Source organism: Coregonus lavaretus (genome assembly GCF_964263955.1).
Source record: "Coregonus lavaretus genome assembly, chromosome: 37".
Classification (NCBI taxonomy): domain Eukaryota; kingdom Metazoa; phylum Chordata; class Actinopteri; order Salmoniformes; family Salmonidae; genus Coregonus; species Coregonus lavaretus.
Window position 1 is genome coordinate 23484288 of NC_140024.1, and position 27514 is coordinate 23511801.

The window sequence follows — 27514 nt, forward strand, 5'->3', positions numbered from 1 at the left end:
CAGGTTGAACTGAATCATGACCTCTGGAAACACTGTGGAGGATCACTCTAGGCCTACACTAGGTCTGAGTGACACACAGAGCACAGTGGCTAAATGGGGCTGAAGAGGCTATGTGATGTGTTCAACCCAATCAGACAGAAAAGACAGTGAATCATAGGAATTCCCACAAACATTAGGCTAACCATACTCGAAAATCACACTTGTAATAGCTCATTTAGGGACTGTAACTAGTAGTGAATCATTAAGGGGTTTTACACTATAAACAGTATTTAGATGGATGGAGAGTATGGTTGTGTTGTTCAGCACTGTAGTATGGATGAGAGGCTGTGTCACAGGAGAGGCTGCAGGCTGCTGGGTGTTTTTCCTCTGTGTGTTTTTATCTATGTAGGGCACAATCATATTTGAACAGCTGCATTCAAAAAGAAACACTCCATCCATGCCCCTCCACACAGACAAACTGTCTCAGTGAGTCTCTCTGGGTAGCTTGGTTGGTCTATGGCTCTATTGAGCTACAACCTAGAGAGAAATAATCTGTTCTAAAAACCTATTTAGGCATATTATTGTAAAAAACGATTTAGGTTGTTAGTAATTCATAATCTACTAGCATACACACTGTATCTTCATGAAAAAGACGGGGCTCCATTGAGCCAGTTATAAAGACGGGGCTCCATTGAGCCAGTTATAAAGACGGGGCTCCATTGAGCCAGTTATAAAGACGGGGCTCCATTGAGCCAGTTATAAAGACGGGGCTCCATTGAGCCAGTTATAAAGACTGGGCTCCATTGAGCCAGTTATAAAGACGGGGCTCCATTGAGCCAGTTATAAAGACGGGGCTCCATTGAGCCAGTTATAAAGACTGGGCTACATTGAGCCAGTTATAAAGACTGGGCTCCATAAAACCAGTTATAAAGACGGGGCTACATTGAGCCAGTTATAAAGACTGGGCTCCATAAAACCAGTTATAAAGACTGGGCTACATTGAGCCAGTTATAAAGACTGGGCTACATTGAGCCAATTTTTAAGGAGCTCTCAGTATGTGTTCCATACAGCATGATACAGGTGTTCCTGGTCTGTTAACAGTTACAGGGAGACACAGTTTCCTCTAACACAGCACTGTGCAGTATGCAAGTGGAGAAATAAAACGTGTGTGGGTGCGTGCATGGCCTATGAGTAAGAGGAATGATACACACCACTGTAAGCTGTCGAAGCAGGCAGACATTTACACCACATTATGCCTCTCTCTACAGTAACTGGCCTAACCACTATGGCTTCTTTTCTCCGCTAGTCAAGGTAAGTCACTAACCATTGTCTATTGTTTCTTTATGTGCCCCTGTCAGCTCGTGGCGAAACTAAAATTGTGCTTTCAACAGGCCATGCTATGCCAGGCAAACATGCCACACAGAAATGCCCTCCACTCAGCCCTCACACAGCATGCAGATCACAGGCACCAAATTAAATCAAAATGTTAACTTGCTAAAGGCCAGGGAAATCAAAAAGAATTCAACAGAGGCGTAAAAAATGAGTCCGTCAGTTTTTCCCTCCACTCCATGCCTCCACCAGAAGCTGGGCTTCTGGCTGACTCCGGACAGCATCAGTCAGGCTAAATGGGAGAAATGTGCTGGCTGGCTTTCTTTGGAGCCGGTTCACTGAATAAACTGTTGTCCTCTGACAGGAATGAGAAAAACAAGTACAAGAGGAAAGTATGACGTTTGAAGAAAAATAGAAGCACATATCTCTAACATTTTGGTCAATGAGGGGTATTGTACCACTAGCATCTGTTCCCAAGCGATTTTGAATTTACATTTACATTTTACATTTTAGTCATTTAGCAGACGCTCTTATCCAGAGCGACTTACAGTTAGTGAATACATATTTTTTTTATACTGGCCCCCCGTGGGAATCAAACCCACAACCCTGGTGTTGCAAACGCCATGCTCTATCAACTGAGCTACATCCCTGCCGGCCATTCCCTCCCCTACCCTGGACGACGCTGGGCCAATTGTGCGCCGCCCATGAGTCTCCCGGTCGCGGCCGGCTGCGACAGAGCCTGGATTCGAACCAGGATCTCTAGTGGCACAGTTAACACTGCGATGCAGTGCCTTAGACCCCTGCGCCACTCAGGAGACATCAAAGTAGGCTATAGGATAGCCTGTCCTAGTAGCCTAGATTCCCCCACAGCACATGGCAGAGGAAAGCCCCTATGAATACTATCACATTGCATACTATAAAGACGTACTGCACGAGTCACGACTATTCTAAATAAAAGGTTGGCTTCTCAGACCCAGATCAAGCCTATTCCTGGACTTTAAAGCCTTTTGAATAGGGATTCTCCAATGAGCATGCTTTGTAGTCCAGAAGTAATCTTAATCTAGGTCTGGGAAACCATCTCTAAAGGTTTAAGGCCTAAAACAAAGGTGGCTGTGACATTGGCTTGTCCCGTACCCTCCAATGCCACCGACATAACACCGGAAGTGTATGTTTTCCCCGGCCAGTGGCCACAGTAACAGGAGAGGGGGTTGGTAGCTAGGAAAACCTGAGCGTTGTGGTGGGCGGAGGGAGGGAGCGGGTTGGAGCAGAGGCCGGAGGCCTGAAATAGCGTAACCTTTCTCAGGTATCCTGCTCCGTACCGCGGGGCTCTGGAGCTCCCAGCCTGGTGCTACCAGTCACATCCTGCGGCCTACAGCCGCTCCCCTGTACATCCTCCTCTACATCTCTAAAGCCTTTCTTAGCCCCAATAAATGTCCTATCAACCTGAATACCAGTATGTGAATATGTATGTCTATGGTTAGCCCTGAGGTGGGATGGACTAGCCTGGTCACAGATCTTTTTGTGCAGTGTAGCCAACTACAATGGTCATTGTCATGCCAATTGTCTATACATCAAACAGATCTGGGATCAGGCTATAGGGAGGGACTGGGAGGGAGGGCTCCCTGAATCCACCCCCAAGTCTGTCTGAGGCTCAGACTCGGAGCCCCCCGCCCCATGCCATGCCTCTGTTTCCTCCACCACCAGCCACTGAACAGTGACAGCCACCCAGCAGACAGACGCCTGGACCATCTGTTCAGCAGAACACCTCACAGACACAGCTTCTCTGACTGGGGACTAGGGTTGTCACGATACCAGTATGGCGATACTACGATACCAGATTTTCCTTGGCAAAAAAAAGAACAGGAAGCAGACTCAACTTTTTTTCTACTATAGGACTGTTTTCCTCAAGAAATGATGTCTGCTTCATGTTTTGTTTCATTGCCACGATACTTCTGGAGTATCGCGATACTGGTATCATGGTGACAAACCTGGGGGAGAGTCTTCCAGAACCTTCTACAGCAGACAGGAGAGATCACCCCACAGTCACAGCACTCACTACATCCAACAGTGGACGCCTACTCTAGTCCTAACTACTAATCATTTGATACATCGTGGTTTATCCTAGATATGAATATACTCTTGTAGCAGGGCATTAGACCACTATAACAAGGTACATTGTTGACCCCTTTCTGGTGTCTGTGAATGGGCAGCCAAGACTGTGATGTTTCAGAAGGAGGGCTGGGTTAGATGGTGGTGGTGTGACCCCTCAGCAATATGTGACCTGTGCTGATTTATAGCGCCAGGGACCAGAGCTGAGACTTCATCTGCTGCACACATTGTGAGAGCAGAGAAGGGAAACTTTAACCCTCTCTTTCTGATAGAAGTCAGTGCGTCACGACGATCAAGAGCTTCTGGTTGCCGATTTCCCGATAAAAAGTATATGTGTGTGTGTGTGTGTGACGTGCGCATGTACTTCCCCCCAGGCACCAACAACCTTATGTTACACTGTTGTGCTACTTCAAACAGCGGCATCATGTCTCTGTGGCTCATTAAATGTTTCAGGCCATGTGTGTCTAAAGACGTGACTAAAGAATAGACTTGTGAAGCTTTCCCAGAACCTAAAATTCGAGAGCATTGGGAGTCATATTATATATGACACAGAATATTACAATAGTGCACCCCTGATAGGTGCAGAATAAGTGCAGGGTAGTTCCCCTGTTCTAATTCAATTAGGCTACATAATTTTAACTCTGGAGCTCTGGATATCCGACTGCAAGCTCAAATTTGAGGAATGCTTGCCCAACTGTCCCAAGCCATTGCATAACCAGGAGTGAACTGTAATCTATTGCTATTAAACTTGATTAAATGTAATTATCTTCCTTCATAAAATACTAGTAGGAACAGTGTCTTAATGCTCTTATCGGGATCAAACAGGCTCCTGAACATTTTGTTAATTTACCACTAATCCTATAAAAGGTCCCATAAAGGTTCCTTTCTGTACCTTTCATGTACTCTACCTTGACCTAATAATACTAATGACTCTGATAAGTGTGTATTCATGCTAAATGCGGACTAAACCCAAAGATGAGTTCTGATTAGTGTTGCAAAATATCTTCCTTGGTTTTTCAGATATCCTGGTTGGAGGATTCCCTCCCTGCGTATTCCCTCCTGATTTCGGGAATCCTCCAACCGAAATTTCTGGGAAAGTTTGTGGAATTTTCCAACTCTATTTGTGATTGAGAGGGCAGGTACAGGAAGTGACATACCTGAAGATGGGTGTGTGTCCTGGTTTGGGTTTGTTCCATGTGAAGTGTGAGGGCACTGAGAGAAACTGTTCCCCTGGCCCGTCCTTCTTCAGGGAGTGCAGGGTGTCCTCCGAGGGAGAGTCCATGAGGGGGGACCCGTTCCCAGAGTCATCCAGGCCCAGGTCCCCCTTGCCCCCCATGGAGCCTGTCCGATCCTGGGACGTCTTTCTAGTCTTTGAGGGGATGTCTGCCTCGGAAGGGCAGCACTGGAACGGGGACATTCCCATGGAGGGGCTTGCTATCCAGGTGTCCTCTGTCACGCTGCCCCTTGGGGATGGCTCGGGGGTGGGGATCGGGGAGTGGTGTGGGGACACAGAGCCCACCGGGTAGCAGATGTCTGCGCTGGAGTGGCGTCTCTTCCCACAGGGTGAGGTGGGGCGTGAGGAGGGGCGGGACGGCGGCCGGGGGCTCAGCCAGTTCTCATCGGTGACGGAGGTGCGTGGGGAGTGGCAGGGGGAGGCGCGGGGGGACAGGGAGTGGGAGGAGTGGTGGGAGTGGTGAAAGGCAGGATGGTGGTGCTGCTGCCCGGCCCACTGACCCTCCTCCAGGACCCCAGGTTGAGGAGAGCAGCCAGGGGATGTGCGGGGAGACCCCAGGGTAAACCTTGCGGCCGCTTCGTTCAGCTCAGAGTCCACGTCATCGTACACGTGGGAGAAGGACTCGCAGGATGAGGCGTCTGAGAACCAGCTCCTGGAGGACAGGGAGCTGCAGGGGGACGGGCTGAGAGTTGAGTCCCGGTACGAGTGGTCTAAGGGCAAGTACAGGTGGTCCCTGGACAGGGGCCGGTCCCCGTGGTGGTAGTCCCCATCATTACCTCTAAGATCATCCTCGTTAGCGTCCATCTCCTGCTGACAGCTGGGGGAGATAGAGGTGATCTGGATGCTAGGACACTCAAAGGCTTTGGGAGGCCCCCCACCCCCACCTGCAGGGCTGTATTTGTTTTTGTTGACATTGTCCTGGACCTCATAGTTGGGGTCGTACACCTTGTGGGACTGCAGGCGCTGATGGGGGGAGGAGTTGATGACCTGGGAGTGGGAGTGAGACTGCATGCTGCCATGGCGTGACTGGCCCATAGACTGGTTGTTGACCACAACCTGCTGGCCCACATTGAGGATGTAGAACGACGTATTGTCATCAGGCTCCAGATCTGTGGAGGGAATGATGGAGAGAAAAGGAACCATAAGTCACCATCACAATAACCGCTCTATAGTTCATATAATACCAATTTGTATTATATGAGGAGGATGTTAATACTTGTGATCTGACAATGCCTTTGAATTGAATTTATTCAATAGAAGATGACTTTTTCCCCTATTCCTCTGAGATTGATATAAATATGTGTTTGTTTAGCTTTATTCTTTCAAGGTCTAAGTGCCACTGCACCGCCAGGGGAGTGATAAGGAAAGACACAGGCAAACACAGATCCCTTTGGCAGCTCCAGTATCTCCCTGACCAACTCCTTTATTGGTGCTTTATGCTGTGGTCTTCATTCTGTTAGCCTTGAACAGGAGTTGGCTTCACACACACACACACACACAGAGTTACTTTGCTTCGCTGCAAACAAGGATAGTCCTCATCTATAACAGTAGGTGCATTATGGTCTACTGATAGGCTACCTCCATTCCAGACATAGTCCTCCATTCCAGAGGGGCGGGGGGGACGACAGAGGTGTGTGTGTGTGTGTGTGTGTGTTTAGACGGGCAGAAAGAAAACAGGCATGGTTCCAAGAGGGATAACCGATGAGCATCGCTCCTCAGGAAACAAAGTCACACAACGGTGCATGCTCTCTCCTGTCATCACGGCAGCACCAGCACTCTAATAATACACATCGGCCCTGCCTCAGCAATGGTCTGGCCACACACACACACACACACACACACACACACACAGGCACACACACACACACACACGCACAGGCACACACACACACACACACAGGCACACACACACAGGCACACACACACACACACACAGGCGCACACACACACACACACACACACACACAGGCGCACACACACACACACACACACACACAGGCACACACAGGCACACACACACACACAGGCACACAGACAACAACCTATTGTCCACCAACACCACTCTATTAGTAGTTATTGATAAACTGGCTGCACCTAACTGGGACACGAACACAGGACACAGCGTCACTACACGCCCCTGGACTCGTCACGAGAAAGACACGAGAATCGCTCTACTGTCACGTTCTATTCGATAGTTCTGTTCAATATTAGGACTTAGTACAAAGATGAAGAGAATTTGCAATATTGAACCTTTGTAACTTTGTGAAAATTTGGTTACATTTGAACTAGTGTTGCAGCAGTAGTGTAAATCACGTAACATTGTTGTGTTGTGCTCTATGTGAAATACAAATAACCTAACCAAAGGTGCACATAATCATGATATTTACACCCCAGAGTTCATGTCATAGGCAATGGGGGTTGTGAAATTGCTGTTAGATTACAAAACACTTTACGCAAAAAAGCTTGTTCCTCAAAACAAAACACTTTCAAAGGATCTTCAGACGAGACACAAATCCAGTGCTTCAACACATTTAGAAAACCAGTCTTCTAAAGCTAAAGATGAAATCAGAATATCAGAATCAGCCTGTAAAAAGGGACATTTTAGGAGAGGAGCAGCCTACTGAATTCTCTCCCTCTCTCCCCCTCTCTCTCCCTCCCTCTCAAGCAGCAGTCTATTTATAGCAGCTGCACACTGGCCATGCCTGCCTGTCAATGTCACAAGACTGCTGTATCCTGTGACGACAGAGGGAGACAGCATCTGACTGAAGGAGGGATAGACAGGATGTGTGTGTGTGTGTGTGTGTGTGTGTGTGTGTGTGTGTGGACAACAGAGGGTCAACAGCCTGCTGCACTGCACCGCCTCGCCATCCCCCCCCGAGCCCTCAGAGGAAGGACAAGACACAACACACTAACAAAGGCATGGCGTACAGTATGTGGGAGGATACACTAACTAAAGCACTGCTATCGGGCTGGATAGTTATACACTGTAGGCCTAGCTCTCCATAGCATCTGGCAAAAAACACACACATTTACTTTCTTGTTCCGTTAATGTTTAGTCAAGTTTCAAAAAGAATCATTCAAAAGCAGTGTGGCACGGTATACCGAAACGTAGAATTAGTTTTACTTTTGGTACTTCTGTCAAATGTTTTTTCACGGCGTCTACTGATTGAGAGAGGATCAAGTCTGTCTATAAGTGCAGCCGATGTCCCCTTATAGTACGAGAGTACGGTGCCTGCTCCACTTACTCACTGCTAGCTCTAGACTAGCCTGTCCTGAGGAACCACTGCACTCACTGGGAATCTGGGCTGCATCACCACTTGTGCTGCACAGAAGTTAACGCGCTTAAACGGCTAAACGGCATGTAGAAATGTTGAAAACTGTTCATTACTGTTCGCTAAACAATGTCCTTTAGCTACAGGCTAGAACACTTTACAAAGCAAGAAGATAACGTTACCGGTAGCTTCCAGCTTTGTAGGCAAACTTTCCTTGCTAGCTTACAGCTGAAGCTAACATCAATTCACTACCCTAGTACCTTGTTTGTGATAATATGCAGTAGGCAAACCATCCTGCAAAAATATTGCTGATTTCAAAGCTGATTGTCACCAAAAACTTTATTCATTCACTTCATCTCCCCCGCCTCACAATTTCTCCCAGTCAAGATAATCTTTGCTCGAGCATCTTTGTCTGTGTGTGTGTGTGTGTGTGTGTATGACGTCATGGGTCTTAAAAGAGACAGCACAGACTTATCAAAGAAGAGATTGCTTTTTCTCTGTAAATGTTGTTAATCAGTACAATAAAATAAGTCCCAAATGGAAGGAAAACATAGTTTTTTTATCTAGGCATGCACACACTCCTATTGAATATGCATTCACCTGTATTGTAAATAGGCCTAGGCTAAATCTTGATTTACCCAGTTTAAATCAATAGACTACAGATTTGCCATTCAAATAACTGATTACCATAAAGTAAAATTGATTGTATGATTGTATAATTGACCTATTAATGCATACATTCAAAAAAACATTGAACTCAAAAGATCTGTCTGGATCAAGTGCCATTCTGTGACTCTAGATAATACGCCTTTTTTTTCCCCTTGGTATCGTTTTGGTATCGTGATTGTATCGAGTATTGTGATACTAAACCTGGTATCGGTATCGAAATAGAAAAACCGGTATCATGACAACACTCCTCAAAAGGCACAGGATTGGACAGCCCCTGGTTGTTTCCCACACAATTAAATAAATGTATTCAATAAATTCTCAACGGTAGAAATCGAGTTAGACAAACCTGTAATGGCTAATACTTTGCGAATCACATTGCATTAAAGAAATCCATTGGGAGGTAAAATTGAAAGTGGAAAACTAGTCAGTTTACAGCCAGACGTAAGCAATTAAAATACATTTGCCTGGATATTTAAAGTGCAAAGAAGCCCATATTCATTACCAAATTCGTATATATTAAGAGGGACTTATTTTCAAGGCAGGCATTTTCAATTACATATTAAATGAACAAGAGCGGGTCCACAAATAAACCTCAGTTATTAAAGATCTATTGAATGTTCTCTGTTTCCAAGAGCCTGCTGGAAAGAGAGAGAAAAAACTGCCAGTTGTGTTGTACATGTACGTGTGTGTGTGTGGTGTGTGTGTGTGTGAGCCACCTGTTGTTGTGTTGTAAATTCACATCCCCCCCTCATTTAAATGCTGTTCTAAATGAGTGAGGTGGCATGGCCAGCCATCAATTAATACTCAACCCTACCACACTGCAGGCTGCCAGCTCAGTTCATTAACATCGCTCACTCAATGAAGAGAGACGAGAGAAAGAGAAAGAGAAAGAGAAAGAGAGAGAGAGAGAGAGAGAGAGAGAGAGAGAGAGAGAGAGAGAGAGAGAGAGAGAGAGAGAGAGAGAGAGAGAGAGAGAGAGAGAGAGAGAGAGAGAGAGAGAGAGAGAGAGAGAGAGAGAGAGAGAGAGAGAGGAGAGAGAGAGAGTGCAGATGCAGGAGAGAAAGACAGAGAAATGGTCATCTCCCTGTCTTGTCTGTGTGTGTGACCACTGACAGAGATACAGCTAGAATAGAGTCAGACACAACACATGAGCTAATTAGCAAAGGAAGCAGTGAAGCCATCTGATCTCAATCCAATTTGCCCAGCAGTGGGACATTAAAGGTCTTCTGGTTCTTATTAAGGGCTCTTTTTTTTTATTCAATCAAGAACTGTCTACAAAATAATGTATCACAATAACCGACAGATAGGTGCCTTACCACTAACCAGGTTACCATCCAACCTATTTATGTGAGTAAAAGTACATGTCAGGTATATTTTTTTAAATGACAGGCCTGATGGAAACAGCAAATTTGTCAGTAAACTTTCAAAATGTCGACAAAACAAAATACGCTAGGCCAGATGGGATCTTTTGGGGTCTGTCAAATTAATTATGTGGGAAATGGCGGTGGAAATGCCTTCATGCAAATATATTGATTTAACAACCATTATGTTGAAGTAAACGTTGAGTCAAACGATGATATGGTGTGTGATGATTTTGCTGTTCGTTACTCGTCTTGTTGGATGAGGAAAGATACAGTAAATGTGGACAGTTATTCTAACATGTTCAAAGTGCACATCAGAATTCGTTAGGAAGGACCATACATTGTTGCATCCTCGGCTTGCATGTTTTGTTAATATTAATTACCATATTCTAAATGTTATTTCTGTCATTCTAAGCACCGTGGGTGTTAGCCCTAATCAGGTTACGCACCCATATGCATATGCAGTCTGGTACATTTCTCAAATGTCCGGGTAAATGAAAATGTTGCCGGTCAAATGTCCGGAACCACATTTTCCAAACGGAAACCTTGGGGCACAATTCCCTATATAACGCAAACATTTTTGTAACAAAACCATCAGTATAGTTTAAAATGCCATGGAAACCCATTTAACTAGTTTTTTTTTAATGCGGTACATGAGAATTGAATCTCAAAAGTCATTTTTATGTGCGCTACATCACGCACAGCCTTTTACTTGCAACAAGTCAATTTGATGGAAACACATCTTTGGCGGGAAAATGTGGATTTTAGAATATCCGTATGAAAATCTATCGCCAATCTAATGGAAACCTAGATACTGTCAAAATTCTCATCATTGTGCTACTTCCACATGGCATTGGAAAGGCCTGTGAAGTCTGACTCTACTGTATACAGCATATATAGGCTACAGTCTGTATGTGAGTGAAGGTGTGTCTAAATGCTCTGCCTGACCAGTCTAAGAGCTAATTAGGTGTATGTTTTATGATGTGGAAATCCTCTTGGCCTCTTTATCAGGCCTCCACCAGCTCCTCCAGCCTCCTCAGATGACTGATCTGAAACCCTCCTGTTAATGCCACGGTTTCATCACACTGGACGGTCTTCTAGGGGGAGGAGGGGGGGAGAGAGGTTTATAGACAGAGAGGGGGAGGGTTGAGAGAGAAAGACAGAAGGGGAAGGGAGAGAAGAGTGATGGGGCTGGGGGGGGGGGGGGACTTCTGGGGGGAGGCAGGGGGGTGGGAGGAGTGGAGTGGACCGGGTGCCCTGGCTCACACCCCTCTCTGGGACCAGATTAGCCCACTGGACCGCCACCTAATACCTGGCGTGGGGGCTCATCTGGGGGGAAAGCACCCTGTCAGTGCCAGACCCCAACCACCTGCTCTCAGGAGGAGGAGAGGGGGGAAGGAGGAAAGGGTAGCCGGGGATGCATGTGGAGCAGACAGGTCTAAGAAAGCTGGTCAACATGACCACACCCCTCCTGTCCCTGTTTTAGGACCATTATATTAACACACTATAATTAAAAGTCCCTCACACACACACACACACACTCAGGCCAACACACGTATGCACGCACACGCGCACACACACACCGACCCACATGCTCAAAGGTTGAATTACTGGATCTATGATTTATGACATTGACGGAGCCTCATACGAGATATGAGTCAGTCCTCTGGAAATGGACAAGTTCCTGGTAAGAGATGAGGTCAGATGAGTTGAAAGCTCTCCTTTATCTCATCAGAACATCTCATAATCTAACCAGACAATGAATAGAAAGCACAGCTGCTTTACTCTACTCCTGGTCTGGCCTGGTCTGGTCTGGCCTGAGGCCCCTGCTCCTTTCCTCTTTTCTCCTCTCTTCTCCTCCTCTCCTTTCCTCTTTTCTCCTCTTTTCTCCTCTCGTCTCCTCCTCTCCTCTCCTCTTTTCTCCTCTCCTCCACTCCTGACAGGCAGCAAGAGGATTGCGTCATACACAACTGAAGTGCCCCCACATCACTGCCGATCCGGTTAAATAAAGAGCCCTAAGAGGCTTTGCTGTTCCTAAGCTAATAATAGCTGGAAATCGCCTGGCAGTGGAGTTAACGAGAAGTTTTGCTATAGGCGATATAGGCTTCTCCGTGACACAACCCAGGGTCATCCATGTTGCGTTCTCCACCATCCCCAGGCAACCTGACGGGCGGCCCCAGCTAAGAGGCCTCAGAGGTGATCTCGACCTGCCTGGCCGCCCACGCCTCCTCTCCTCTCCTTCCCCGGCACAGGCTCTCCTCGCGGTCTACCCTGGCCTGGAGTGGGTCCTCTGGTCATTATTACTGACACACATCATGTCCTAAGAAACAGCCTCCGGTTATAGTAAGGGGATCTACTGCTCTCTTGTCCTCTCTCTCTCTCTCTCTCTCTGGTGACAAATCCATCACCATGAACTGCTCTTTCATTGACCCTTTTTCTCTGTGCTGCTACACCTGTGCTGTGTGTGCATGCGCTCATGCACGAGTCAGTGCGTACGTACGTGCACTCTACCTGTCCTCCAGAGCCACCTGCGCCACACAGGGCTCAGTCAGTGTGTGTGAGGGCTGGAGGTAACAGTAGTAACCTAACCCTGGGTTCCCTTTGTGTGTCCAGGCAGGTTGATTAGACACGTCTCTGTTTAGACCTCCTGCACACTGGGCTTCGTACAGGGCCTGGATCTCCTTTCTACTCTCCTCAAGAGCTGCTGACTAACAGAGAGCCAGGGGCTGGAACACTGGTGGACTCACTGACTGAAGCAGGACTGGTATTGACTACTATTAGCCCTCCAACCACCTCTGAAATAACATAAAGAACAGTCCATTTCTAGCCCATCATTCCTGTTACTTACTGTAATAAAAGGCCATCTATCTACCCTCAACGTTTTGCAGCAGTATTTTTAATAAGCAAATAGTATTTTATTACCGTCTGTAATAGCATAATTACACATCGTTACACAATTATAACCATTATTCAATGGTTTGGATTTTGGTCAAATTATGAAATAATGCCTTGGATTTGATATAGAGTTGAAGTCGGAAGTTTACATACACTTAGGTTGGAGTCATTAAAACTCGTTTTTCAACCACTCCACAAATTTCTTTTTAACAAACTATAGTTTTGGCAAGTCGGTTAGGACATCTACTTTGTGCATGACACAAGTAATTTTTCCAACAATTGTTTACAGACAGATTATTTCACTTATAATTCACTGTATCACAATTCCAGTGGGTCAGAAGTGAACATACACTAAGTTGACTGTGCCTTTAAACAGCTTGGAAAATTCCAGAAAATGATGTCATGGCTTTAGAAGCTTCTGATAGGCTAATTGACATCATTTAAGTCAATTGGAGGTGTACCTGTGGATGTATTTCAAGGCTTACCTTCAAACTCAGTGCCTCTTTGCTTGACATCATGGGAAAATCAAAAGAAAATCAGCCAGGAGCTCAGATTTTATTTTTTGGACCTCGTTCATCCATGAGAGCAATTTCCAAACGCCTGAAGGTACCACGTTCATCTGTACAAACAATAGTACGCAAGTATAAACACCATGGAACCATGCAGCCGTCATACTGCTCAGGAAGGAGACGCGTTCTGTCTCCTAGAGATGAATGTACTTTGGTGCGAAAAGTGCAAATCAATCCCAGAACAACAACAAAGGACCTTGTGAAGATACTGGAGGAAACAGGTACAAAAAGTATCTATATCCACAGTAAAACAAGTCCTATATCGACATAACCTGAAAGGCCGCTCAGCAAGGAAGAAGCCACTGCTCCAAAACCGCCATAAAAAAGCCAGACTACGGTGTGCAACTGCACATGGGGACAAAGATCGCACTTTTTGGAGAAATGTCCTCTGGTCTGATGAAACAAAAATAGAACTGTTTGGCCATAATGACCATCGTTATGTTTGGAGGAAAAAGGGGGTACTTGCAAGATGAAGAACACCATCCCAACTGTGCAGCATGGGGGTGGCAGCATCATGCTGTGGGGGTGCTTTGCTGCAGGAGGGACTGGTGCACTTCACAAAATAGATGGCATCATGAGGAAGGAAATTATGTGGATATATTGAAGCAACATCTCAAGACATCAGTCAGGAAGTTAAAGCTTGGTCGCAAATGGGTCTTCCAAATGGGCAATGACCCCAAGCATACTACCAAAGTTGTGGCAAAATGGCTTAAGGATAACAAAGTCAAGGTATTGGAGTGGCCATCAAAGCCCTGACCTCAAATCCTATAGAAAATGTGTGGGCAGAATTAAAAAAGCGTGTGCGAGCAAGGATGCCTACAAACCTGACTCAGTTACACCAGCTCTGTCAGGAGGAATGGACCAAAATTCACCCAACCTATTGTAGGAAGCTTGTGGAAGGCTACCTGAAACGTTTGACCCAAGTTAAACAATTTAAAGGCAATGCTACCAAATACTAATTGAGTGTGTGTAAACTTCTGACCCACTGGGAATGTGATGAAAGAAATAAAAGCTTAAATAAATCATTCTCTCTACAATTATTCTGACATTTCACATTCTTAAAATAAAGTGGTGATCCTAACTGACCTAAGACAGGGCATTTTTACTAGGATTAAATGTCAGGAATTGTGAAAAACTGAGTTTAAATGTATTTGGCTAAGGTGTATGTAAACTTCTGACTTCAACTGTATCATCATTATCAGACAATAGTGACTCCCTGGATAGTGACATTTAATTTCTTCCTTTCTGTTCTGCCTTTCCGAGAACTGAGCTGCCTGCCTGCCTGGCTGGCCACCTGCCCCCATTTCTAAACACAGAGGCTGTGACGCACACGGCACACATACTGTACCGTATATTAGTGTTAGTAGGGCTGGCCTACACCTGTGGCCCTCAACGCTGACTAGAGGGGGGAGGGGTGGGGATGCCTCAAACCTCCCGTTGAACTCTGTATGTCGGCTACGTGTGTGGGAGGGGGAGGGAAAGAGAGAGGGGGGAGAGAGACCGAGACAAAAATAGCAAAGGAGATATATAGAAATAGAAAATTGCTAAATATTTTGTTTTAAATATGTTTTATTGTCACATACAATGGATAGGTGCAGTGAAATGTGTTGTTTTACAGGGTCAGCCATATTGATACAGCTCAAGGGCACGTCGACAGATTGACACATTTTACTCGAACCAGCGAACTTTTGGCAACTGATTGATAAAATAATGGCGCCGGAGAAGAAGGCTGCTGTTTTACAGCCCTCTAACCAATTGTACTATTATGTGTGTTTTTCTGCATTATTTGTCATTTATTTTGTACATAATGTTTCTGCCATCGTCTCTTATAACCAAAAAGAGCTTCTGGATATCAGGACAGCGATTACTCACCTCGTATTGGACAAAGATTTTTTCTTCAACGAGGCAGCCGCGAAGGATATCCTACAGACACCCGACAAGGCCCAAATCCCCGTCATTCGCATGAGGAAGAGACAGAGATATCGTGGACGTAGGTCGGGGTGCCTTGTAAGGATCCGATGGCGAGCGAGTAAACTGCCGCTCCCATCAATCCTATTAGCCAATCTTCAATAATTTGAGAATAAATTGGATGATTTAAGATTACGGTTATCCTACCAACGGGACATTAAAAACTGTAATATCTTATGTTTCACCGAGTCGTGGCTGAACGACGACATGGACAACATATAACTAGCGGGCTATACGCTACATCAGCAGGATAGAACGGCTGACTCCGGTAAGACAAGGGGTGGCGGTCTGTGTATATTTGTAAACAACAGCTGGTGCACAAAATCAAATACTAAGGAAGTCTCGAGGTTTTGCTCGCCTGAGGTAGAGTATCTTATGATAAGCTGTAGACCACACTATTTACCAAGAGAGTTTTCATCTAGATTTTTCATAGCTGTCTATTTACCACCACAAACCAATGCTGGCATTAAGATTGCACTGAATGAGCTGTATAAGGTCATAAGTCAACAGGAACACGGTCATCCAGAGGCAGTGCTCCTAGTGGCCGGGGACTTTAATGCAGGGAAACTTAAATCAGTTCTACCTAATTTCTACCAGCATGTGAAATGTGCAACCAGAGGAAAAAAAAAACTCTAGACCGCCTTTACTCCACACACAGAGACGCATACAAAGCTCTCCCTCGCCCTCCATTTGGCAAATCTGACCATAACTCTATCCTCCTGATTCCTGCTTATAAGCAAAAACTAAAGCAGGAAGCACCAGTGACTCGGTTAATAAAAAAGTGGTCAGATGACGCAGATGCTAAGCTACAGGACTGTTTTGCTAGCACAGACTGGAACATGTTCCGGGATTCTTCAGATAGCATTGAGGAGTACACCACATCAGTCACTGGCTTCATCAATAAGTGCATCGATGATGTCGTCCCCACAGTGACCGTACGTACATACCCCAACCAGAAGCCATGGATTACAGGAAACATCCGCACTGAGCTAAAGGGTAGAGCTGCCGCTTTCAAGGAGCGGGACTCTAACCCGGACGCTTATAAGAAATCCCGCTATGCCCTCCGACGAACCATCAAACAGGCAAAGAGTCAATACAGGACTAAGATTGAATCGTACTACACCGGCTCTGACGTTCGTCGGATGTGGCAGGGCTTGAAAACTATTACAGACTACAAAGGGAAGCACAGCTGCGAGCTGCCCAGTGACACAAGACTTCCAGACGAGCTAAACCACTTCTATGCTCGCTTCGAGGCAAGCAACACTGAAGCATGCATGAGAGCACCAGCTGTTCCGGATGACTATGTGATCACGCTCTCCGTAGCCGATGTGAGTAAGACTTTTAAGCAGGTCAACATTCACAAGGCCGCAGGGCCAGACGGATTACCAGGACGTGTACTCCGAGCATGTGCTAACCAACTGGCAAGTGTCTTCACTGACATTTTCAACATGTCCCTGACTGAGTCTGTAATACCAACATGTTTCAAGCAGACCACCATAGTCCCCGTGCCCAAGGACTCTAAGATAACCTGCCTAAATGACTACCGACCCGTAGCACTGACGTCTGTAGCCATGAAGTGCTTTGAAAGGCTGGTCATGGCTCACATCAACAGCATTATCCCAGAAACCCTAGACCCACTCCAATTTGCATACCGCCCCAACAGATCCACAGATGATGCAATCTCTATTGCACTCCACACTGCCCTTTCCCACCTGGACAAGAGGAACACCTACGTGAGAATGCTATTCATTGACTACAGCTCAGCATTCAACACCATAGTGCCCTCAAAGCTCATCATTAAGCTAAGGATCCTGGGACTAAACACCTCCCTCTGCAACTGGATCCTGGACTTCCTGACGGGCCGCCCCCAGGTGGTAAGGGTAGGTAACAACACATCTGCCACACTGATCCTCAACACGGGGGCCCCTCAGGGGTGCGTGCTCAGTCCCCTCCTGTACTCCCTGTTCACCCATGACTGCATGGCCAGGCATGACTCCAACACCATCATTAAGTTTGCCGATGACACAACAATGGTAGGCCTGATCACCGACAACGATGAGACAGCCTATAGGGAGGAGGTCAGAGACCTGGCCATGTGGTGCCAGGATAACAACCAAGACAGTCGTGAAGAGAGCACGACAAAGCCTATTCCCCCTCAGGAGACTGAAAATATTTGGCATGGGTCCTCAGATCCTCAAAAAAATTCTACAGCTGCACCATCAAGAGCATCCTGACTGGTTGCATCACCGCCTGGTATGGCAACTGCTTGGCCTCCGACCGCAAAGCACTACAGAGGGTAGTGCGTACGGCCCAGTACATCACTGGGGCCAAGCTTCCTGCCATCCAGGACCTCTATACCAGGCGGTGTGAGAGGAAGGCCCTCAAAATTGTCAAAGACTCCAGCCACCCTAGTCATAGACTGTTCTCTCTGCTACCGCACGGCAAGCGGTACCGGAGTGCCAAGTCTAGGTCCAAAAGACTTCTACCCCCAAGCCATAAGACTCCTGAACAGCTAAACATGGCTGTATATATAGCCTCCCTACTGTTATTTTATTTGACTTCTGCTCTTTTTTTCTCAACACTTTTTTGTTTTATTCTACTTTTTTATTAAAAATAAATGCACTGTTGGTTAAGGGCTGTAAGTAAGCATTTCACTGTAATGTCTGCACCTGTTGTATTCGGCGCATGTGGCCAATAACATTTGATTTGATTTGATTTGGCCCAACGCTCTAACTGCTAGGCTACCTGCCACTCCATTTTGTGATGGGCTGTACATAACTTGTGCAGTACAGGTCTAGGTAGGCCTAATCTACCATTTATTTGATAGAAGATTTGATAGGATAGTAGGCTTCGCACTGGCGTGACTTTGATGTTGTTATTACTCAACCTATGCGGAGCGTGAGGGATATAATCCATACTTTTGATGTTGGTCTGAAACGGTATGAAGTAGTACATCCGGCACCATCGAGACCCAATGAACCTGATGGCTGGCTTAGCTAACGCTAACACGTTTGTTAGATAAATAAAGCATCTCATGCAATGATAACATTATAAGGATAAACAATGAGAGTGGCCACCTGAATTAAAAAGCCCCCAGTGCAATAGGTTCACAGACAAAGGCTATTCATATAGCCTACTATAGCATTTAAACTCATTTTAGTTTACTTATTTCATCAGTTTAATATTAGTCACATAAGACAGGGAATTCCCTTTTGCAAAAATGTTTGTTTTATTTTTATATAGGCCTAGGTATTTATATTTTCACATCACATATATTTATCCAGTTGTCTATGTACCAATAGGCTTTATACAGTTAACCGTGGTTGGTCACTGACTGTCAAACTGCAAGCTGCATCCATTGGTTAACAGTGGTCAGGCAGTATGAGCAGTGACCCCTAGCTACAGTATATTAGATGATTGTCCTTTGAGCCGCAAACGCAGTAATGACGCTAACACAGCCCAGCGGCCTGCAGTAACCCAGGGGAGATAGATAACATCAGTGGCTACTGCTCTGCTCACAGCACATCCCAGCCAGGGTGACATTTAAACAATATGCCTGTCCGGGCTGACTGTGCATATGCCTGATCCAGAGAAAGAGAGGGGGGATGGGATAGAGACAGGGGGGAGAGAGCGAGGGAGAGAGAGGATAGTGAAAGCGAGGGAGAGAGCAGAGAGGAGAGAAATACTGTGCGGGAGTGAGAGAATAACTGTGACTGTGCACATGAGAGAGAAATCTGGGTTGACATTTGCAAACTGGGAAAGTGCAGAGAGACTGAACTGAATAGGTATATTATCTAACTGCCAAAATACAGTGTGAAAGGATGGGGTGGCCCCAGAATGTGCGCACACCTCTTAGTGCTAAGTAATCACATTGAAATTCGACAACAATATTTGTTTGTCTCCTATAAATAAAAAACTCTGTCAACAACTGTTACACAGTCAGTTGACAAAACAACTTCAAGGTGGAGCTCAGTAGATGAAGACAAAGGCCTACTGCATTAGGAGTCCTTCACTATCTCAGCATCCCTTACATCCTGTCTCAGCCCAGAGACCCTAACAGACTCATATCATAATATGTATTATTTATCATACAGTATAATAGGAATATAATATGTAATAACATCATAATACTGTATGTAATATCCTTCTCCTCCCCAGTCACAGTCACTAGTGATGATGTCCCTCCTCCTCTCAGCTTAATTACACAACTGTAACAGCAGCAGTAAGCTGCTGGCCCTCAGAGTAAATTGTGCAACCATGGAGTGGAGAAGGAAGAGGTGGAGGGGGACCTTCGGGACCGTGAGAAGGAAGTGCAGTGTCCCTGGGTGGAGATACGGCCATGCTGCCTCTGTCTGGAGGCTTGTAAAGTGGAAGGGAACCCTTGCTCAATCACTGAGATCTTTCTCTGCACACCCACAAGGCCATGTTAAATGCCAGAGGGTAGATAAACAAACTGACATTTATATTTCACATTAGCTTCATCAAGGCTATTTTAATTTAATTATCAAAGGCCCCCTATCCACTAGACACTACACAGATAGTTGTAGAAGGCTTGCATCATCATGTTACGCAAATTAACTACACTGAAATGTAGGCCTAAGTAGCATGGTTTTCCCCAAACAATCAGAAAGTGTTACTCATCAACAGGCTACTGACATCAAACCATATCGAAATAAGTTGACAGGTCATAAATTGATCACAAGCCCAAACTTTCCCACACATTTTGTGAGAAACAAAAAACGTTCAATGTTTTTTAGTTAACTTCAAATCAAATGATGCACCATCATCAAATATATCCAAACAGAATAAATGTATGTTGAATTGAGAACAACTGTAGAGCAGAGGGTAATGCCAATATTGGGCATAATGTTTATGTCCAATGGCCAATGAGCACCGATACGTTTTATCTATAATTTCTCTTCATTATTTATCTTCACATGACAAGGATTAAAAAGGATTTGCCAGTAGATTGTTGACTTGATTTATGATGATGACTGCTAGCTTGCTAGCTAAGATTTTGAAAGTATGATGTTGACATGATCAGTCCAATCAAAGCTGCTGTAGATTTAACGTGATTTGACATCATTTTATCTGTGGCCAATGATCTTGAGCCTTCTTGGATGGGTACCTCTAATGTAACTCTATGGCAGCACCCAAGGGGCTTGAATTTTCGAGCTATACCCTTAGATTTGGTGGTGAAGTAGTGTCCTCATGAGTGACAGAACACTGAGCCAATCACAGCGCAACTAGAGAACATTACCAACCCCTACACTCCGTATTTTCCGCTGGCTGCCCCACCACTACAGAAAGCAGAGCTAGGCTGAAACACCTGCATTTTGGAGCTGCCTTACTCAAGAAAGCAAAAAAGAGGCTATGGTTGTATGCAGCTTAATTTGTAAAAAAATATTATAATAATAATACATTGTTGCAAACTGATATGTGACACGTATTAATGCCAAAATAACATGCAAAACAGGTGGGGCTCAAAACAGGTGGGGCAGAGTAGCCACTGACTGAAACAGGGCTTAGAGGCACAGCCTAGAATAAACTGGGATCCAGCAGCAGCAGCTCTTACTGAGCCCAGTGCAATACAGCTACGGGACAGGGAGGGGGGGAAAACCGAAATGCAAGAGTTCAACAACTCTCTCTCTTCTTCCCCTGAATGTTGATACAGTGCAGCATGGCCAGTGGTAGCTTCAGTTACACTCAATTTAAAGTAGACAGATGCCACACATAGCTGTTCGTGCCTCACCCTGGGAAACAAACATCTCTCTCACCACTCCAGACCAGGGCTCCTCCTGGCCAGACCCCCTCAGCTCAGCTCCACACTGTCCACTCTGGAGGGTTAGGGGGTGGGGGCACCACCTGGCCAAATAGCCCACATCTCCTCAAAGTGTTAGCTAATCCAACCAGGGTTCACTGCTGGCTACCAAACTGTTAAACCCTCTCACTCTAAGCTGTGTGCTCCACTGAACAGAGATAGGCTACATATGCCCCAAATACCTAATGTCCTTTAAACATGTGGGGTCCTGCATAGAGTACAATACACAGCAGTTGAAACTGTAGTATTAGTAGTTATAGTATGTTTAAAGGTGCACTATGCAGAAATTGCTCCGCCATTTCCTGGTTGCTAAAGTGGTCCTCTGTAGCTCAGCTGGTAGAGCACGGCGCTTGTAACGCCAAGGTAGTGGGTTCGATCCCCGGGACCACCCATACACAAAAGAAAAAAGTATGCTCGCATGACTGTATGTCGCTTTGGATAAAAGCGTCTGCTAAATGGCATATTATTATTATTATTATTATAATTATTATTATTATTATTAATTATTATATGGGTGGCAGGTAGCTTAGTGGTTAAGAGCGTTGTGCCAGTAACCGAAAGGTCGCTGGTTCTAATCCCCGAGCCGACTTGGTGAAAAATCTGTCGATGTGCCCTTGAGCAAGGCACTTAACCCTAATTGCTCATGTAAGTCGCTCTGGATAAGAGCGTCTGCTAAATGACTAAAATGTAAATGTAAATGTATAAAGTTCTAATAGTTCGCTTAATTTCAGTTTATGTGACAAAACAAGCAAGTATAGTGTAGAGAATCATTGTACTATTTAAAGCTCTGTGAAATATATTTTCCATAAACAAAAATATTGTATTTTCAGCTGTTTGAATTTGGTGTATAAAACTGAAAGTGAAATACGCAAAAAATAAACTTAAGAACTCCCGAGTGGCGCAGTGGTCTAAGGCACTGCATCGCAGTGCTAGCTGTGTCACTAGAGATCCTGGTTCGTATCCAGGCTCTGTCGTAGCCGGCCGCGACTGGGAGACCCATGGGGTGGCGCACAATTGGCCCAGCGTCGTCCAGGGTATGGGAGGGAATGGCCGGCAGGGATGTAGCTCAGTTGGTAGAGCATGGCGTTTGCAACGCCAGGGTTGTGGGTTCGATTCCCACGGGGGGGCAGTATGATTTTTATTTTATTTTTATAATAATGTATGCACTCACTACCTGTAAGTCGCTCTGGATAAGAGCGTCTGCTAAATGACTAAAAAATAAATACAATAAAAATAAAATAAAAAGAAAGAGAAGCATAAAAATAGCACACATAGAACCGATCTACCGCTTCTTAGACTTGCTTTCAATGAGAATTAGATCTATAACACATATTTCTATGTGAATTGGGTCGGGTCGCCCAAAAAGTTACAGATTGCAGCTTTAAGTCTACAGCACTCAGTTTAACCTTGGTTATAGGCATGAATGTGACTCATTTTTCACATACATAGGAAAACTTTACAAAATGAGAGAAAACTAAATAATGCTTTGTAATGTTTTACTTGATACATTGTTAGTCTTCCAGACACACTTGGTAAGGGTCCTGCAACACAGACACAGTCCCTCATCTGAGCCGGTTACACCCCCACAACACACACATCTGGCCAGAGTCTGGGAGTCGGACACACAGTCACTCACCTGTTGACGTGGCGCACAACATTCTTCCGCTCCTAGCTCCCGCTAAACGGTAACGGTGAAGCGGTGTTGCTCTGTGGACTGGACAGCTTCAGACCTGCCTGCTGCTGGGGGACTCCTGATCTAACAGAGCTGTCTGAAACCTGCCGCCTGCTGCCCTCTGCCACTCTCTCGGAGAGCCCAAAATAGTCCACCATGAGAGCGATGTAATTTCAGTCTTTCCCACGACTGAGACAGACAGAGCCAGGAGTCAAGTCCAGACAGATGAAGCTGGGGCAAGCACAAGAACAAACTAAAAGTCAAGAGCAACAGATCTCCTCAAAAAAATGACAGACTGTCACTTAGTTGATTTCTTCACTGGGTTTTAGCTATGATGCAATACTACATTACAACATCAAACTCTGTACAAATTCCACTCTATAACGTACCAACATGTCAACCGATGTACAAGCTTACACCAATGACAAATCAAACCTGATTACAGTTAGTGTACGCCAAGATTACCAACATCTGGAGATTTCATTAGTCTAGATCAGGCTCTCTCTTAGACGGAAACAAATTGTGGTCTCCCATATCCTTCATGGGAGGAGGGAGGGAGAAGAGAAGAGAGGAAGCATGCATGGTCCTTGTTGAGGCTTGCACAGCTCTGAGGTGGTATGATGATGACAGACCCAGAGCTGCCAGACAGGCCGCCGGATGTGAGAGAAAAAGGACCAGAAGACAGAGAAAGAGACAGAAAGGAGACAAAAACGGAGGCTTGAAAAAGGGAAAGAGAAAGAAAAGAAAGAGAGCGAGACAGAACCTTTCCCTGTTCCCCTTAACAGCAGGGAGGGAGAGAGCCGGCCACTGCCCCGCTCCCCTCTGTCATTGCAATGCCATCTGAAGCCCACATGGCATGTCTGGGCACTGTGCCAGACACCTTTACTGTATCTGCTAGGCCTTACTCCTCTACAACCCAGAGAGAGACACTTTTCCCCCTCTACCACACTCATACTGTTCAACCCACTATTACCCCCTCACTGACACCACCTCTAGACTGCCACCCAATGGGGCCTTACTTGTGTCCATGACCCCTTACCTCCAGCCACCTTCTCTATGACACCTTTTGTGTCAGATGGCCATGACAGGCAGACAGAGTCAAAAGGCCCTAAAAAGGTTTGGTGTTAGGTCTTCACTTTTCACTGTACACAGCCTCGCTCAATACCACATGAGCACACTAGCTAGGGATAGAAAAAGAGTAACAATGTGTTTCTTAAATATCGTAAGAAAAAAAAGCAACCATATTACAGTACATCTATAGCCTATTCCCACTACTCTCAAGTTTCAGTGAGAAGTGAATATGCCTTTAAATTAATAACCTTGTCAAAATGACAGGTTGCTACTTTCGACTACAGCCTAGGCCTAATCCTGGCAGTAGAGTTGAACATTCTGTCAATTGTTATTAGATTTGAAGGACTTTCCCTCTTCCATTCAACACGGTTGTAGGCCTACAGTAGTGGGGGAAAACCCTTCAGCACTGACTGAGTTAGGCTAATGCCTTTCACTACAGCACTCACTGGAATGCCTCACTTCAAAGGGAACTACATTTCCTGAACAACAAATCACGAGAGAGAGAGAGAGAGAGAGAGAGAGAGAGAGAGAGAGTGAGAGAAACAAAACCCTCACCTACAGAGATACGAACCTAGAGAAGAGTCCCCTCAGCCAGCTGGATCTGGGGCTCTGTTCACAAACACAAACAGACTCCACAGAGCCCCAGGACAGCAACATAATTAGACCGAACGAATTTATGAGAAAGCAAAAAGATAACTATTTGACACACTGGAAAGACTCAACCAAAAAACGGAGCAAATTGGAACGCTATCTGGCCCTAAATAGAGAGTACACAGTGGCAGAATACCTGACCACTGTGACTGACCTAAAATTAAGAACATCCTTGACTATGTACAGACGCAGTGAGCATAGCCTTATTATTGAGAGTGGCCGCCATAGCCTGTCTTTGTCACGACTTCCTCCGAAGCTGCCTCCCCTCCTTGTTCGGGCAGGCATTCGTCGTCACCCGCCTTCTAGCCACTGCCGCTCCATTTCACGCATCACCCCAGGTATCGAACACCCACACTCGTTCAGAGCCCTCTGCTGCACACTGTACCCTACCCATCTACTTTCCTGAACACATGTTAGTTCCCCAGTGTAACGCGCTAGTCGATTCAGGCGCAGCTGGCAACTTTATGGACAGGGCATCTCACACAGTTTAGGCATTTCATTAGTTCCCCTATCCATTCCACTCCCCACGAGAGCACGATAGTCGACCATTAGGGTCCAGTTTTGTTAGGGAAGTTACAGCACCAGTCACCATGATTTCCCACTAGACCCGTTGCGAGCAAGTCACTTTTTTTGTTATTATTGAGTCTCCTGCTTTCCCTGTGGTATTAGGTATCCCTTGGTTAGCACTCCACAACCCCACCTTCTCATGGCCGCAGAAGGTTCTCACGTGGTGGTCGCGAGAGTGTCAGGGTAGGTGTCTCTGTGTTTCCGTTGGTGCAACCACGGTGGAAAGTCCAGACAGTACCTCCAACGTGCGCATTACCCCCGAATACTTCGATTTGGCGCACGCGTTTTCTAAAACGCAGGCAACCAAGTTACCACCTCATCAGGCGGGGGATTGCGCGATAAACCTCCGGGTAGACGCTGTGCCTCCCAGGAGTCATGTGTATCCCCTGTCCAGGCTGAAACAGAGGCTATGAAAACATACGTCACCGAGTCCCTGCGCCAGGGGTATATACACGTCCTTCCACTTCACCAGCCTCCTCAAGTTTAGTTTTTCTGAAGAAAAATGGATTATCGACCACCGAACAAGGAGACAATAAGATTTAGTTATCCTTGCCCCCTCACTCCTTCAGTGATCGAGTCAATGCATGGGGCGCGCTTCTTCACCAAATTCGATCTCAGGAGTGCGTACAACCTGGTACGTGTTCGAGAGAGGGATGAGTGGAAGACAGCATTCAGCACAACCACGGGGCATTATGAATACCCGGTGATGCCCTACGGTTTGATGAATGCTCCATCCGTCTTCCAGTCCTTTGTGAACGAGGTGTTTCGGGACATGCTTGGTCGCGGTGTAGTGGTCTACAACAATGACATTCTGGTGTATTCCACTACGCGTGCCGAGCACGTGTCCCTGGTTTGCAAAGTGCTGACCCGACTGTTGGAAAATGACCTTTATACTCTGTTGAAGGGTGGGCCGTCCCGGCTCCGCTGGTCTGCTGAGGCTGACAGGGCTTTCAGTAACCTGAGGGGTCTGTTCACCTCAGCCCCAGTTCTGGCCCACCCCGATCCATCACTACTGTCGTAGTGGAGGTGGATGCGTCCGAGGTAGGGATAGGCGCTGTCCTGTCTCAACGCTCGGGCACGCCACCCAAGCTCCGCCCTTGTGCATTCTTCTCTAAGAAGCTCAGCCAGGCGGAGCAGAACTACGACGTTGGTGATCGGGAGCTGTTGGCTGTTGTCAGAGCCCTGACCGTGTGGAGGCATTGGCTCGAAGGGGCGAAACACCCTTTCCTCGTCTGAACGGGCCACCGTAACCTGGAGTACATCCAGGCAGCGAGGAGGCTGAATCCTCGCCAGGCCAGGTGGGCCATATTCTTCACCCGGTTTGATTTCAAACTATCATACATCCCGGGTACGAAGAACGTGAAGGTAGAGGCATTGTCACAGCTGTATGACACAGAGGAGAGGCCCAGAGACAACACCCCCATACTCCCAGCCTCCTGCATTATGGCACCGATAGTATGGGCGATGGACGCGGATTAGAGCAAGCGTTACGCACAGAGCCATATCCACCTCAGTGTCCAGCTGGGCTGCAGTACGTGCCTGCTCTTATCCGTGATCGTCTGATCTACTGGGCACACACGTCACCCTCCTCTGGTCACCCAGGTATTGGTCGTACAGTGCGCTACCTGACCGAAAGGTACTGGTGGCCTACCTTGGCTACGAACGTGAGGGTGTATGTGTTCTCCTGCTCGGTGTGTGCCCAGAGTAAGGCACCTAGGCACCTCCCAGCGGGTAGGTTACAACCTTTACCAGTTCCACAACGACCATGGTCTCACCTGAGTGTTGATTTCCTGACTGATCTTTCCCTCTCCCAAGGTAACACCACCATCCTGGTCGTTGTGGACTGCTTTTCCAAGGCCTGCCGCCTCCTTCCTCTTCCCGGTCTTCCCACGGCCCTGCAAACTGCAGAGGCCCTGTTTACACACGTCTTCCAGCACTACGGGGTACGAGAGGATATAGTGTCTGACTGAGGTCCCCAGTTCACATCCGAGGTCTGGAAGGCCTGACCTCTGGTTTCCACCCCGAGTCTAATGAGCAGGTGGAATGGGTAAATCAGGATGTGGGTAGGTTCCTGCGGTCCTACTACAAGGACCGGCCGGGGGAGTGGTCGGTGTTCTTGCCATGGGCCGAATATGCCCAGAACTCTCTCCGTCACTCCTCCACTAACCTAACACCATTCCAATGTGTTTTAGGTTACCAACCGGTTCTGGCACCGTGGCACCAGAGCCAGACCGAGGCTCCTGCGGTGGATGACTGGTTTCGGCGCCCGGAGGAGACGTGGGACGCTGCCCACGTCCACCTCCAATACGCTGTGCGTTGTCAGAAGGCCAACGCTGACCGCTACCGC

At 46.4% G+C, this 27514-nt stretch overlaps 1 protein-coding gene across 1 annotated transcript in view; it reads right to left on the reverse strand.

Moving 5' to 3' along the window:
- LOC311111850 (nuclear factor of activated T-cells, cytoplasmic 3-like) overlaps positions 1–27514 on the reverse strand; it is a 59821-nt gene that overhangs the window by 26314 nt on the left and 5993 nt on the right. The window contains exon 2 of the mRNA XM_084154751.1: positions 4575–5760. Within this exon, the coding sequence (XP_084010877.1) occupies positions 4575–5760 (1186 nt within the window). The remainder of the gene's footprint in view (positions 1–4574; positions 5761–27514) is intronic.